Source organism: Trachypithecus francoisi, unplaced genomic scaffold, assembly GCF_009764315.1.
Source record: "Trachypithecus francoisi isolate TF-2019V2 unplaced genomic scaffold, Tfra_2.0 Contig01440, whole genome shotgun sequence".
Lineage (NCBI taxonomy): Eukaryota > Metazoa > Chordata > Mammalia > Primates > Cercopithecidae > Trachypithecus > Trachypithecus francoisi.
The window spans coordinates 26,221,298-26,236,819 of NW_022681431.1; the positions used below are offsets into that span (position 1 = coordinate 26,221,298).

At 47.9% G+C, this 15,522-nt stretch overlaps 1 protein-coding gene across 5 annotated transcripts in view; it reads left to right on the top strand.

The window, feature by feature from the left end:
- Window positions 1-11,768: 11,768 nt before the first annotated feature.
- DDHD2 (DDHD domain containing 2) overlaps window positions 11,769-15,522 on the top strand; it is a 39,441-nt gene continuing 35,687 nt past the window's right edge. For 4 of the 5 annotated variants that reach the window (XM_033231295.1, XM_033231302.1, XM_033231289.1 and 1 more), the window contains exons 1-3: window positions 11,878-12,161; window positions 13,215-13,459; window positions 14,626-14,816. In XM_033231295.1, coding sequence (XP_033087186.1) covers window positions 12,106-12,161; window positions 13,215-13,459; window positions 14,626-14,816 — 492 coding nt within the window. In that variant the 5' untranslated portion in view covers window positions 11,878-12,105. Of the gene's footprint in view, window positions 12,162-13,214; window positions 13,460-14,625; window positions 14,817-15,522 lie in introns of all 5 variants that reach the window. The other variant, XM_033231308.1, reaches the window with a different exon arrangement.

The window sequence follows — 15,522 nt, forward strand, 5'->3', positions numbered from 1 at the left end:
ATGGTTTTGTAAGGAGCTTTTACTCCTTTTGCTTGGCACCTCTTGCTGATGACATGTGAAGAAGGATGTATTTGCTTCCCCTTATGCCACGATGGGAAGTTTTCTGAGGCCTCCACTGCTATGCTGAACTGTGAGTCAACTAAACTGCTTTCCTTTATAAATTACCATCTCGGGTATGTCTTTACTAGCAGTGTGAGAACAGGCTAGTACACAGGGTCTCACTCTGTCGCCCAGGCTGGAGTGCAGTGGCATGGTCTTGGCTCACTACAACCTCCACTTCCCAGGTTCCAGCGATCCTCTTGCCTCAGCCTCCCGAGTAGCTGGATTACAGGTGTGTGCCACCACACCTGGCTAATTTTTGTTATTTTATTATTGTTTTTTTTAAATTTTTTTTGTAGAGACAGGGTTTCACCATGTTGGCTGGGCTGGTCTCAAATTCCCGGCCTCAAGTGATCCGCTCAGCTTGGCCTCCCAAAGCGTTGGGATTACGGGCATGAGCCACCGCACCTAGCCTGTATGTGACTGTTTCTTAATGAAACAGTCTTTGTTTCTATAACATGGTTTTAGTTGGTATTTATAACTACTACTGCCCATTTGTAGAATAAGTTAGTTATAAGTACCAGCTAAAACCCTTATTCTGTATTCCCTTTGCCTTCAGCAAGCACCTTAGCTGGTTGTTGTGGTTCTTTACCTGGCAGGGTGACCCAAAGCTTCATTCCTGAAGAGTCTGGGCCATTTGTAGTCCTGCCTAGATTGGGGTGTTGTAGTTTCCTACAGACCTTAATCTCGGAGCATGGTAATACTGAGAGATGCCCTAAGGCATCTCCCGTATTCCACACTTACTCTTCCTTACTTTCACTAGGGAGTAATAGGCCAATTTCCCCTTGGTAGTCTGGATCAGTCACCCCAGCAACATAATTCCCTTCTTGCATTTTGACTCAGATACATGAGGAGCCCAAAGTAGCTGGGTGTCGGTCTGAATTTCCAGGTCAGTGGAATCGTGGCTCCTGGTGGCAGCATTCCTCCTAAGACCTTTAGGCCAGCAGAGCATAAAGTCTTGGGAATAGGCAGCAAAAATTTTGCTAGTGGGTCACTAGGGATAATGGTGAGTGGTGCCACTCCCATTTCCGCCCCTTGATTCTTGGATGTATGAATCCTGGCTATGGGAGAAACAGTTCCATATACTGGATGCCGATTCAGAGCACCTATAGGTTGTCCCAGTCCTACCAAGTATTACCACCTAGCTGGTGCTGTAACTGTGATTTCTTTTTTTTTTTTTTTTTTTTGAGACGGAGTCTCGCTCTGTCGCCCGGGCTGGAGTGCAGTGGCGCGATCTCGGCTCACTGCAAGCTCCGCCTCCCGGGTTCACGCCATTCTCCTGCCTCAGCCTCCCGAGTAGCTGGGACTACAGGCGCCCGCCACCTCGCCCGGCTAGTTTTTTTGTATTTTTTAGTAGAGACGGGGTTTCACCGTGTAGACCAGGATGGTCTCGATCTCCTGACCTCGTGATCCACCCGTCTCGGCCTCCCAAAGTGCTGGGATTACAGGCTTGAGTCACCACGCCCGGCCTGTAACTGTGATTTCAAAAGGCCGTTTCACCACTCTGTCAAGACAGCTGCTTCAGGATGGTGGGGAACATGTTAAGACCAGTGAATTCCATGAGCATGAGCCCATTTTCACACTTTCTTGGCTGTGAAGTGAGTCAGAGCACTGCTGGGTCAGAGCACTGCTGTATGGAATACTATGACAGTGGATAAGGCATTCTGTAAATCTAGGGATGATGGTTTTGGCAGAAGCATTATGGGCAGGGAATGCAAATCCTATCCAGTGTCTATTCCAGTAAGAGCAAAACATTGCCCCTTCCCTGATGGAAGCCTTCCAGGGTAATCAGCCTGCCACCAGGTGGCTGTCTGATCACCCCAGGTAATGGTGCCATAATCAGGGGCTCAGTGCTGGTCTCTGTTGCTGTCAGATTGAGCACTCAGAGGTAGCCATAGCCAGGTCAGCCTTGGTAAGTGGGAGTCCATATTGCTGAGCCATGCAAAACATTTATGCCTGCTACCATGGCCAGTTTCTTCATGAGCAATGACAGGGGAGGCTGGGCAATGACAGGGGTGGCAGGGGCCAGAGGCTGACTAGTATACACAGAATAGGTCATCCTTTCTACTTGGTTATTAAAGTTCTCTTCTGCTGAGGTCACCCTTTGGTGAGCATTCACATGGGACACAAATTTATCTTCACATTTTCTGTGCCTTCAGAGAGGTCTGTTCACCACCTCACATGCCAATCTCTTCTGGAAACACCCTCAAAGACACATCACAGACACACCCAGAAGTAATGTTTTACCATTTCTCTAGGTATTCCTTAATCTAGTCAAGCTGGCACCTAAAATTAACTATCACAATATGGATCCCTCTGATTAAATGTTCTAGTCAAATCAGAATCTTGTTGGATTCTGAAAATCTACGATTTAATCTGTGTTTCTGAATCTATGTTTCAGATCATGTTGGATCTGAACATCTACATTTTAAGAACCTCCTTAGAGCTGGGCGTGGTGGCTCATGCCTGTAATCCCAGCACTTTGGGAGGCCAAAGTGGGAGGATCGTTTGAGCCCAGGAGTTTGAGACCAGTCTGGGCAACAGAGTAAGACCGTGTCTCTACAAATAATAAAAAAATTATCTGGATGTGGTGGTGCACACCTGTGGTCTCAGCTACTTGGAAGGCTGAGGTGGGAGAATCATCTGAGCCTGGGAGGTCGAAGCTGCAGTGAGCAGTGAAAGTTTGAAAATCACTGTCAGAGCCCAAAGCCCTGGTCTTGTTATTTTATGGTCAGCATCAGAGACAACTGTGAAGTTTTCTTCACTCTGGATGCCTAGGTGTCAATCTCGGATTGAGGACTTCTGCCTCTAAAAACAATGATTCCAGCTTTAGATATAAGATTCAGTTGTTTATGACCCCTACACTCTTGGTTTTGCTCTTCAGACAACTTACTGGCCATTAGCATTATCTTCTGCACTAGGAGCATGGGGTCGGCAAGCTACTACTTGAGATCAAATTAAACCCCTGCCTGCGCTTTACTGGCACACAGCCATATGCATCAGTTTACATCTCCTCTCTGGTTGCTTTAGTGCTGCAACAGGTGAAGTGATTAGTTGTGACAGAGCCTTATGGCCTACAAAACCTTAAGAATTTATCTGGCCCTTTACAGAAAAAAAGTTTGCTGCCTCTTGCACTAGAACATTGAAAGGGAAAAAGTAGAGATTGTTTTACATTTTACCTGTTAAGGCTTGTCTGGTAAAAGGCTGATACAAAACCACAGACAACAGCCAGTAACATTAAGTGTGTTTTTATTATTTATTATTATTTTTAAGACAGAGTCTCGCTCTGTCGCCCAGGCTGGAGTGCAGTGGCGTGATCTCGGCTCACTGCAAGCTCAGCCTCCCAGGTTCATACCATTCTCCTGCCTCAGCCTCTCAAGTAGCTGGGACTACAGGAGCCCACCACCACGCCTAGCTAATTTTTTGTATATTTATTAGAAACAGGGTTTCACTGTGTTAGCCAGGATGGTTTCGATCTCCTGACCTCGTGATCGATCCACCCACCTCCACCTCCCAAAGTTTTTACAGGAGTGAGCCACCAAGCCCGGCCGTGGGTTTTTATTTTATTTTTTTTTTTTTTGAGACGGAGTCTCGCTCTGCCGCCCAGGCTGGAGTGCTGTGGCCAGATCTCAGCTCACTGCAAGCTCCGCCTCCCGGGTTCATGCCATTCTCCTGCCTCAGCCTCCGAGTAGCTGGGACTACAGGCGCCCGCCACCTCGCCCGGCTAATTTTTTTGTATTTTTTAGTAGAGACGGGGTTTCACCGTGTTAGCCAGGATGGTCTCGATCTCCTGACCTCGTGATCCACCCGTCTCGGCCTCCCAAAGTGCTGGGATTACAGGCTTGAGCCACCGCGCCCGGCCGGGTTTTTATTTTTAAGGGGCAAAGTAAGATACTCTATTTGCGGCCGGGCGCGGTGGCTCAAGCCTGTAATCCCAGCACTTTGGGAGGCCGAGACGGGCGGATCACGAGGTCAGGAGATTGAGACCATCCTGGCTAACACGGTGAAACCCCGTCTCTACTAAAAATACAAAAACTAGCCGGGTGAGGTGGCGGGCGCCTGTAGTCCCAACTACTCGGGAGGCTGAGGCAGGAGAATGGCGTAAACCCGGGAGGCGGAGCTTGCAGTGAGCTGAGATCCGGCCACTGCACCCCAGTCCGGGCGACAGAGCAAGACTCTGCCTCAAAAAAAAAAAAAAAAAAAAAAAAAAAAAAAAAAAAAATACTCTATTTGCCTGAAACTACCTATGAACACAGATTTTTGGGGAACCTAAAATTTATACTATGTGGATCCCAAATACTTGCATCCAGATCATGTGTGATAACTATTTAAAATGCAGATTCCTGCTGGGCACAGTGGCTCACGCCTATAATCCCAGCACTTTAGGAGGCCACAGTGTGAGGATCACTTGAGCGTAGAGTTCAAGACCAGACTGGGCAATGTAGTGAGACCCTGTCTCTTAAGAAAAAAAATTTTTTTTTTTTTTTTGAGACAGAGTCTCACTTTATCGCCCAGGCTGGAGTGCAGGGGCTGGATCTCAGCTCACTGCAAGCTCCGCCTTCCGCGTTTACGCCATTCTCCTGCCTCAGTCTCCGAGTAGCTGGGACTACAGGCACCTGCCACCAGGCCCGGCTAGTTTTTTTTTTTTTTAGTAGAGATGGGGTTTCACCGTGTTAGCCAGGATGGTCTCGATCTCCTGAGCTCGTGATCCGCCCGTCTTGGCCTCCCAAAGTGCTGGGATTACAGGCTTGAGCCACCGTGCCCGGCCAAGAAAAATTTTAAGATTAACCAGGTACGGCCGGGTGTGGTGGATCATGCCTGTAATCCCAGCACTTTGGGAGGCCGAGGCGGGTGGATCATGAGGTCAGGAGTTCGAGACCAGCCTGGCCAACACAGTGAAACCCCATCTCTAATAAAAATACAAAAATTATCCAGGCGTGGTGGTGGACATCTGTAGTCCCAACTATTTGGAGGTTGGTAGGAGAATCGCTTGAACCCGGGAGGCAGAGGTTGCAGTGAGCCGAGATTGTACCAACTGCACTCCAGCCTGGGCGACAGAGCAAGACTCCATCTCAAAAAATAAAAAAAAATTAACCAGGTATGGTGGCACATGCCTGTAGTCCTAGCTACTTAGAGGGCTGAGGTGGGAGGATCACTTGAACCCAGGATTGCTTTGAGCCTAGGAATTCAGTCTATGATTGTACCACTGCATTCCAGCCTGGGCAACAGAAAAAGATCCTACCTCAAAAAAAAAAAAAAAAATGCTGATTTTTGGATTCTACCACGAATGAGAATTTGTTATGTCAGGATATGTGATTACTCCCTTTTTTGTAACTACTAATTTATCTAGTACCTGCCTCTGTTATAGCACTGAAGATACAGTTATTTGTTTAATGGTTTGTCTCTACTATTAAGACTGAACTCCGGCCGGGCGCGGTGGCTCAAGCCTGTAATCCCAGCACTTTGGGAGGCCGAGACGGGCGGATCACGAGGTCAGGAGATCGAGACCATCCTGGCTAACATGGTGAAACCCCGTCTCTACTAAAAATACAAAAAAACTAGCCGGGCGAGGTGGCGGGCGCCTGTAGTCCCAGCTACTCTGGAGGCTGAGGCAGGAGAATGGCGTAAAACCCAGCTGAGGCAGGAGAATGGCGTAAAACCCGGGAGGCGGAGCTTGCAGTGAGCTGAGATCCAGCCACTGCACTCCAGCCCGGACGAAAGAGCAAGACTCCGTCTCAAAAAAAAAAAAAAAAAAAGACTGAACTCCTTCAGGGGTAGGTATTGTGTTGTTACTTTTGTATTCCAAGCTCCAGGGCAGTTCTCAAAGGGTGGTCTATGGATGCTGGGAGTCTTAGAGACTCTTGCAGGTGTAACAAGTTTGAAACAATTTTTTTTTTTTTTTTTGAGGCGGAGTTTTGCTCCTGTTGCCCAGGCTGGAGTGCAATGGTGCGATCTTGGCTCACTGCAACCTCTGCCTCCCGGGTTCAAGCAATTCTCCTGCCTCAGCCTCCCAAGTAGCTGGGATTACAGGCATGTGCGACCACGCCCGGCTAATTTTGTATTTTTAGTAGAGACGGGGTTTCTCCATGTTGTTCAGGCTGGTCTTGAACTCCCAACCTCAGGTGATCCGTGCCTTCCAAAGTGCTGGGATTACAGGCGTGAGCGACCGCGCATGGCCAAAAGTATTTTTTTTTTTGAGACAGAGTCTCGTTCTGTCGCCAGGCTGGAGTGCAGTGGCGATCTTGGCTCACTGCAATCTCCAATTCCCGGGTTCAAGTGATTCTCCTGCCTCAGCCTCCTAAGTAACTGGGATTACAGACGCGTGCCACCATGCCTGGCTAATTTTTATATTTTTAGTAGAGACAGGGTTTCACCATGTTGGCCAGGATGGTCTCGATCTCCTGACCTCATGATCCACCCACCTCGGTCTACCAAAGTGGAAAGTATGTTTTTTTTAGATGGAGTCTTGCTCTGTTGCCCAGGCTGGAGTGGCACAATTTTGGCTCACTGCAACCTCTGCCTCCAAGCAACTCTCCTGCCACAGCCTCCCGAGTTGCTGGGATTATAGGTGTCCCCCACCATGCTCGGCTGATTTTTGTATTTTTAGTAGAGATGGGGTTTCACCATGTTGGCCAGGCTGGTCTCAAACTCCTGTCCTCAAGTATCTGCCTGCCTCGGCCTATCAGAGTGCTAGGATTACAGGTGTGAGCCACTGCGCGTGCCCTGAAACTATTTTCATAGTGATACTAAGATATGATTTGCCCTTTTTTGCTGGGTTGACATTTGTACTATTGATGCAAAAGCAATGCTAAGAGTGTGGACATTGTAGCATAAATTAACGCAGTAGAAATAAATTTCACTGTCAATCATTGTATTCTTGACTGCCATGCATTAATAGTGCCAGTTTCGCTTAAGAATACCCTTCATTGCCGGGTGCGGTGGCTCAAGCCTATAATCCCAGCACTCTGGGAGGCTGAGACGGGCGGATCAGATCACGAGGTCAGGAGATCGAGACCATCCTGGCTAATACGGCGAAACCCCATCTCTACTAAAAAATACAAAAACCTAGCCGGGCGAGTTGGTGGGCGCCTGTAGTCCCAGCTACTCGGGAGGCTGAGCCAGGAGAATGGCGTAAACCCAGGAGGCGCAGCTTGCAGTGAGCTGAGATCCGGCCACTGCACTCCAGCCTGGGCGACAGAGCGAGACTCCATCTCAAAAAAAAAAAAAAAAAAAAAAAAGAATACCCTTCATGAATCAGTAAAAATGATTACTTTTGTTAACTCTTAACTCATTAGTTCACATCTTTTTCACATTCTATATGACAAAATTATGAATAAAACCTGTTGTTTTTGAGACAGGGTCTGGCTCTGTTGCCCAGCCTGGAGTGCAGTGACGTGATTATGGCTCACTGCAACCTCCCCCTCCTGGGCTCAAGCCATTCTCCCATGTCAGCCTTGTGAGTAGTTGGGACTGCAAGTCTGTGCCACCATGCTCAGCTAATTTTTTTTTTTTTTTTAAGAGATGAGTTTCGTGGCTGGGCGCGGTAGCTCAAGCCTGTAATCCCAGCACTTTGGGAGGCCGAGACGGGCGGATCACGAGGTCAGGAGATCGAGACCATCCTGGCTAATACGGTGAAACCCTGTCTCTACTTAAAAATACAAAAAAAAAAAACTAGCCGGGCGACGAGGCGGGCGCCTGTAGTCCCAGCTACTCGGGAGGCTGAGGCAGGAGAATGGCGTGAACCCGGGAGGCGGAGCTTGCAGTGAGCTGAGATCCGGCCACTGCACTCCAGCCTGGGCGGCAGAGCAAGACTCGGTCTCAAAAAAAAAAAAAAAAAAAAAAAGAGATGGGTTTCGTCATGTTGCTCAGGATGGTCTCAAACTTCTCGACTCATGCAATCTGCCAGCCTCAGCCTCCCAAAGTACTTGATTACAGGCACGAGCCACTGTGGCCCATACAACCATTTTGTTGCATACCCAAAGTAAGATGGTGGTGTCTTGAAGAAAAAGAACTTGAGTGACTATTTGAATTGGAAGCTGAACTAGATGCTCTTTTTTCATGCAACATCATTTTTTTTTTTTTTTTTTTTTTTGAGGCGGAGTCTCGCTCTGTCGCCCGGGCTGGAGTGCAGTGGCCGGATCTCAGCTCACTGCAAGCTCCGCCTCCCGGGTTTACGCCATTCTCCTGCCTCAGCCTCCCAAGTTGCTGGGACTACAGGCGCCCGCCATCTCGCCCGGCTAGTTTTTTGTATTTTTAGTAGAGACGGGGTTTCACTGTGTTAGCCAGGATGGTCTCGATCTCCTGACCTCGTGATCCGCCCGTCTCGGCCTCCCAAAGTGCTGGGATTACAGGCTTGAGCCACCGCGCCCGGCCGCAACATCATTTTTATTTGAAAATACAAGGGACAAACTATGGCTATTTGTTTTTTTTGTTGTTGTTGTTGTTTTTTTTTTTTTTTTTTTTTTTGAGGCGGAGTCTCGCTCTGTCGCCCAGCCTGGAGTGCAGTGGCCAGATCTCAGCTCACTGCAAGCTCCGCCTCCCGGGTTTACGCCATTCTCCTGCCTCAGCCTCCTGAGTAGCTGGGACTACAGGCGCCCGCCACCTCGCCCGGCTAGTTTTTGTATTTTTAGTAGAGACGGGGGTTTCACCGTTCTAGCCAGGATGGTCTCGATCTCCTGACCTCGTGATCCACCCGTCTCGGCCTCCCAAAGTGCTGGGATTACAGGCTTGAGCCACCGCGCCCGGCCAACTATGGCTATTTGTATGTAAGTATTTAGCAGAACTTTACTTGAAAACAAAGGAGACTTGCCACTTCAAGGAAGACAATTTATAATTTGTTGCCAATGATAAAATTTGACCTGTCAAGAAAAAAGCAGATTATTGGAAAACTTGTACCTGCTACTCTGAGCTTGACAGCTTCCCAATATAAAAGACTTTTCTGATGAGATCAGTAATTTTTTTAAAAAATGTATAATAAAATATATTAACATTTGGAAGATCTGCATAGCTCAGTGAACTGATATTTTCCCAAATGACCAACACATGATGGCTTAAGTCACACATGGGTAAAAGATCCATTCAAAGTGCAGGATAGGCTGTTCTGCCTATGGAGTGGCCATTCTTTTACTCCTTTACTTTCTTAATAAACTTGCTTTCACTTTACTCAAAATAACAAAAATAAAGTGCAAGACAGATCAATGGATTTTAATAGTATCAGAATATGAAGAGTTTACTGATGTATTTTCAAACTACACATTGCAATCCACTTTTTTTTTGAGACAGCCCTCTAAATTTAAGAACAGCTGGTATAGAGGCTACAACAGGATTTGAAGATAGAGAACCTAAATTAAAGTTCCAGTTTTGTCACTTACCTGACTTTTTTTTTTTTTTTTTTTTTTTGAGACGGAGTCTCGCTCTGTCGCCCAGGCTGGAGTGCAGTGGCCGGATCTCAGCTCACTGCAAGCTCCGCCTCCCGGGTTCACGCCATTCTCCTGCCTCAGCCTCCCGAGTAGCTGAGACTACAGGCGCCCGCCACCACACCCGGCTAATTTTTTTTTTTGTATTTTTAGTAGAGACGGGATTTCACCATGTTAGCCAGAATGGTCTCGATCTCCTGACGTGATCCGCCCGTCTCAGCCTCCCAAAGTGCTGGGATTACAGGCTTACCTGACTGATTTTAGGCAAGTTACTTAGGTGCAGGCTCTGAAGTCACACTGTGCCGGTTCGTGATTTTAGCTCCACCCCTTGCTAAATCGTACTGCCTGGGCCTCCCAAAGTGCTGAGATTACAGGCGTAAGCCACCGTACCTGGGCTTGCAGAAGCTATTCTAAGTGTAATAAATTTGAAGGGAAGGTGTTGGGGATATTTGTGTGTGGCTGTTAATTTGTAAAGAAAAAAATGTGTTATAAAAATTTGTTTTCTTTTTCTGTTTCTGAAGAAAGAACAAAGCATTTGAAATAGGCCGGGCAAGGTGGTTCATGCCTGTAATCTCAGCACTTTGGGAGGCCGAGGCGGGGGGATCACGAGGTCAAGAGATCGAGACCATCCTGGTCAACAGGGTGAAACCCCATCACTACCAAAAATACAAAAATTAGCTAGGCGTGGTGGCGCATGCCTATAATCCCAGCTACTAGGGAGGCTGAGGAAGGAGAATCGCTTGAACCCGGGAGGCGGAGGTTGCGGCGAGCCGAGAGTGAGCCGAGATTGCGCCACTGCACTCCATCCGGGCGACAAAGTGAGACTCCGTCTCAAAAAAAAAAAAAAAAAAAAAAAAAAAAAACCAAAAAAAAAAAAAACACTGAAAAAAAATTTCCCGAAATCGTTGCCCTATAATCTAGTTAGAAAATAGGAAAATTTTGCCGGGCGCGGTGGCTCAAGCCTGTAATCCCAGCACTTCGGGAGGCCGAAACGGGCGGATCACGAGGTCAGGAGATCGAGACCATCCTGGCTAACACGGTGAAACCCCGTCTCTACTAAAAAATACAAAAAACTAGCCGGGTGTGGTGGCGGGCGCCTGTAGTCCCAGCTACTCGGGAGGCTGAGGCAGGAGAATGGCGTGAACCCGGGAGGCGGAGCTTGCAGTGAGCTGAGATCTGGCCACTGCACTCCAGGCTGGGTGACAGAGCGAGACTCCGCCTGAGAAAAAAAAAAAAAGAAAAGAAAATAGGAATTTTTTTTTTTTTAAATACCAAAAGGTATCAAAATGAAATACTAAGGAGAGTCGGTCAGGGCCTGTACTCGACCTCATGACTGAGGGCAATTTCTCTCCTTTTTTCTTTTTTGAGATGGAGTCTCCCTCTGTTGCCCAGGCTGGAGTGCAGTGGCTGTGATCTTGGCTCACTGCAACCTCTGCCTCCCGGGTTCAAGTGATCCTCCCACCTCAGCCTCCCAAGCAGCTGGAATTACAGGCGTGAGCCACCACCCCCTGCTAATTTTTATATTTTTAGTAGAGATGGCATTTCACCATGTTGGCCAGGCTGGTCTTTAACTCCTGGCCTCCCAAAGTGTTGGGATTACAGGCGTGAGCCACTGAGCCCAGCCCCTTTCAACTTTTCACCTCAGTTATGTCTGCCTGTTTGGACAGCAGTATCTCATCTCCAACCTCCCTGGCATCTTTTAAATCCTGTTAAGGTTGCCTCTAAATATACATACATATATATATACACACACACACATATATACATATACACACACACAGACATATATATATATATATATATATATATACATATTTTTCCTGTTTGTTTAGAGACTACTGTCGCAGTGTTACCCAGGCTGGAGTGCAGTGGCGCCATCTGGGCTCATGCAACCTGCACCAGTGGGCTCCGGCGATCCTCCAGCCTCAGCCTCCTGAGTAGCTCTGACCCAGGCGCCAACACCACATTTTTTAGGGATACCTTTTTGGTAACCTCTAAATCATAATAAATGCACGGAGGAGGGGCCAAAGCCTTTTTTCCTGGCAAACGCCAGTGACACCCGTTCTCAGCACCCAGAAACAGAGGCAAGGAGCAGGGCAGCTGCGCCCTCCGCCCTACTCCGCTGATCCCGGGGCCGCGCTGTCCCTGTGTCCGGTGGTCCCCTACACGACCCTGACGCACACTAGGGTCTGCAGCGTATCACGAGGATCAGGCCAACTTTCCCGCCCCATACGTGAGGGGCCGCTTGGAAGCCCCTTCCACCACGGACACTCGAAACTCTTCCTGTCAGTTAGACCTCAGCCGCCCGCCGCCCGCCGCACCTCCCTGCCTGCAGGAGAAGCCACGTCTCGCGCGAATCCTTCCACCTCTCGCGACACTTGCCACCCGTGCCCTGCGGCCCTGCGCGCCCCACCCGCGGTCGCGCGCCGCGCTCCCCGCCGCCTCACCTTTTCGCCCGGCATCCGGGCCCGCTACTCGCCCACTGGGAGCGCCGTGGCGCCTGGTGTTCGGCGCGAGCCCGGCTGGGCCGCAGGTTCCGCCCTGCTCCGCTGCGCCCCGCCCGGACTGGGGTAAAGGCCGCGGCCGGGCCATGCCGTGTCCCCCTCAGGGAGGGCAGGAGAGCCTGAGGAGTGGCGGGGCCGCCAGGTGAGTCCGCGTCGGGCGGCTGGACCGAGGGAGGCCAGGCTGGGTGCCGGTGGGCGGTGCAGCGCTGCGGGGCCGGGATGCGGAAGCCCCTAGCCTGGGGGAACCCTGGGCACCCTGTGAACCCTGTTTACCCTGTGGTCTGCACTGGCTGTCCTGCTGCTGTCGCGGGACTGCGGGCGGGCGACGTGAGCCCGAGCTCCGAGGGCCCGGAGCGGGGCGCCAGGGCCTAGGGTCGTGGGGTCTAGGGGCGCGCCAAGGTGGCTGAGGAAAGTCTGTGCGGGGAAAAGGACAATGGAGCCGAAAGCCGGCGTCTGCCATCCCACCGGGCCCGCGTGAGATGTCCTCCTGCCCCCTGCCCTACGGGGCAACTTAGAAGTGTCCTTCTGGTGCCTGCAGCGCTGGTCATTGCCGAATGGAAGGAGTGTTGGAGAGGTAGAAACAGCTGGTCAGAGCAGCCTCTGCGGGACCTTCATCTGAGATTCTGGCTGTGCGAGTGGGCGTGCGCGTGCGCACCGTGGCCCCGGGCGAGGTTTCTTTTCCGAATTTGTGCCACCGCCCATTAATCCACTTCAAGGATCCATCAAAAATGATTGGTTCCTTAGCGAGTAGTTTTATTTTTTTGTATTTTAAGATTCCATTAGTTGTGTAATGGTAGGCGCCTGGAGCCCAAAACCTTGGCGTTACTAGGACAGGGCATGACCCAGCTGACTTGGAGTAAATTTTCTGCCTTTAACTACATTTAGATTGGAAATTAGGGTAAAATGTTTTTGTTGCAATCAAGTTTCGAGCATGTGGTCCTGTAATTCTGGGTTTGTTTTATAACTCATGGACTGAGTAAAATTACCCAGTTTTCCGAGAGAATTGGGAACTCCGCGCAATGGTTGATCTAATAAGCATTTTATTTAAAGCTTCCACCCATCCAGCTGCTAATTTGTTATTTTTCTTTTAAATTATGTAGATGTTGTTGTTGCAGAAATGGCTCTGTAAAATGATTAGTTTTGTGCTTGTGTATGTGTGCGAACAGTTACACAGTTAAAATCATTTTCCTGATAGTTTTCTTTTGTCTTTAGAGAGCGAAATGTCATCAGTGCAGTCACAACAGGAGCAGTTGTCCCAGTCAGATCCATCCCCATCACCAAACTCATGTAGTTCCTTTGAGCTAATAGACATGGATGCTGGCAGCTTGTATGAACCAGTTTCTCCCCATTGGTTTTATTGTAAGATAATAGATTCTAAGGAGACATGGATTCCTTTCAACTCTGAGGATTCACAGCAGCTGGAGGAGGCATATAGCTCTGGTAGGTGAAAATTATGCCTTGGAATAGACGAAGACTTTCCCCTCTTCAAACTGTAGTATAATGGTTCTTATAGTGAGTGCTATGAAAACTAAATTTTAGATTTTTCCAGTTAAATAATTTCTTACAGCATTTTATATAGAACTTCTGCACTAATACCTAGCCGATCAATAATATTCCAGAATTTGGTCTGTATTTTGAAAACAGTATCTATTATTATTTCTGCATAGTTACCCAATAATTTTTTTTTTTTCCATAGAGTTGGGGACCTAATTATATTGTCTAGGCTGGTCTTGAACTCCAAGGTTCAAGCAATCTTTCTGCCTGGCCTCCCAAAGTGCTGGGATTACAGGCGTGTTACACCCTGTGCCCAGCCCCCCAGTAATATCTTTAATGTTCTAGCTTATGTTTTGTTTTATAAAGAATGTGTAAGGCTGGGTGCAGTGGCTCATACCTGTAATCCCAGCACTTTGCGAGGCCAAGACGGGCAGATCACCTGAGGTCAGGAGTTCGAGATTAGCATGGCCAGCATGGTGAAACCCCTTCTCTACTAAAAATACAAAAATTAGCCAGATGGGTGCTCTGTGCCTGTAGTCTCAGCTACCTGGGAGGCTGAGGCAGGAGAATTGCTCAAACCCGGGAGGCAGAGGTTGCAGTGAGCCAAGATTGTGCTGCTGGACTCCACCCTGGGTGACAGAGTGAGACTTGTCTCAAAAAAAGAGAAAAAAGTATGTATAGAGTGGGTTGTCACAGCGCAGAAGAATGAACTCTCTAACTTGTCACTTGACTTTTCTTCTTTTATAAAACAAGAATGATTCTATTTATACTGAATCATCATGATGGTTATTAATTTACCTTATGGTTCCCAAGCAAATTCAGAAAAATCACATTATATACTTTTTTTTAAGGGGCACTGCTGTCTTTCCTCAGAAAAAGAACAAAACTGTTTGGGTAATATTTTTTTCATGTTTCATTAAAATCAGGAATGGTTTTGACGGTTTGTAAAGTAGGTAGTGAAATAGATATGAATTAAATTCCATTTTGTTTGGTGTTTAGCCAAGTAGGAACTGTTCATTCATGTGTTTCATAACAGAGTATAACTCAGAATTGTATGTTGGGAGATTTATTTTGAAATATGTACTTCTTTTCCCCTTTTCAATCCTTGAAAGGAAAAGATTGTAATGGGAGAGTTGTTCCTACTGATGGGGGCAGATATGATGTTCATTTGGGGGAAAGGATGCGATATGCTGTATACTGGGATGAACTAGCATCGGAAGTGAGACGATGTACATGGTTTTACAAGGGAGACAAAGACAATAAGTATGTTCCCTACTCGGAGAGCTTCAGCCAAGTTTTAGAGGTATTCTTTTGACTCTTTTTTTTTACTTATTCTTTCCTTCTCTTATTTAATAATCTTTCTTTTTTAATTTATTTTGTGAAATTTCTAGAAAGTTTGGTTCTGTCTGTATCACATTATAAAATATGATAAAGCATTTCTATTTGCAAGCCAGTTTCAGGATGAAGTAGTCTTATTTTCAGATTTTTTTTTTTTTTTTGGAGATGGAGTCTCGCTCTGTTGCCCAGGCTGAAGTGCAATGGTGCGACCTCGGCTCACTGCAACCTCCACCTCCCGGGTTCAAGTGATTCTCCTGCCTCAGCCTCCCAAGTAGCTGGGATTACAGGTGGTCGCCACCATGCCTGGCTAGTTTTTTTGTATTTTTATTAAAGATGGGGTTTCACCATGTTGTCTAGGCTGGTCTCAAACTCCTGACCTCAAATGATCTGCTGGCCTCGGCCTCCCAAAGTGCTGTGATTACAGGTGTGAGCCATCGTGCCTGGCCTTTTTCAGATTTTAGAATACAATGGAAATGGCTGTGTTGTTTTAAGGTGTAAAAAAAGAAAACAGTACTTTGGGCCTGGTGGCTCACGCCTGTAATCCCAGCAGTTTGGGAGGCTGAGGCAGGCGGATCACCTGAATTTGGGAGTTTGAGACCAGCCTGACCAACATGGAGAAACCTAGTCTCTACTAAAAATACAAAATTAGTCGGGCATGGTGGTGCATGCCT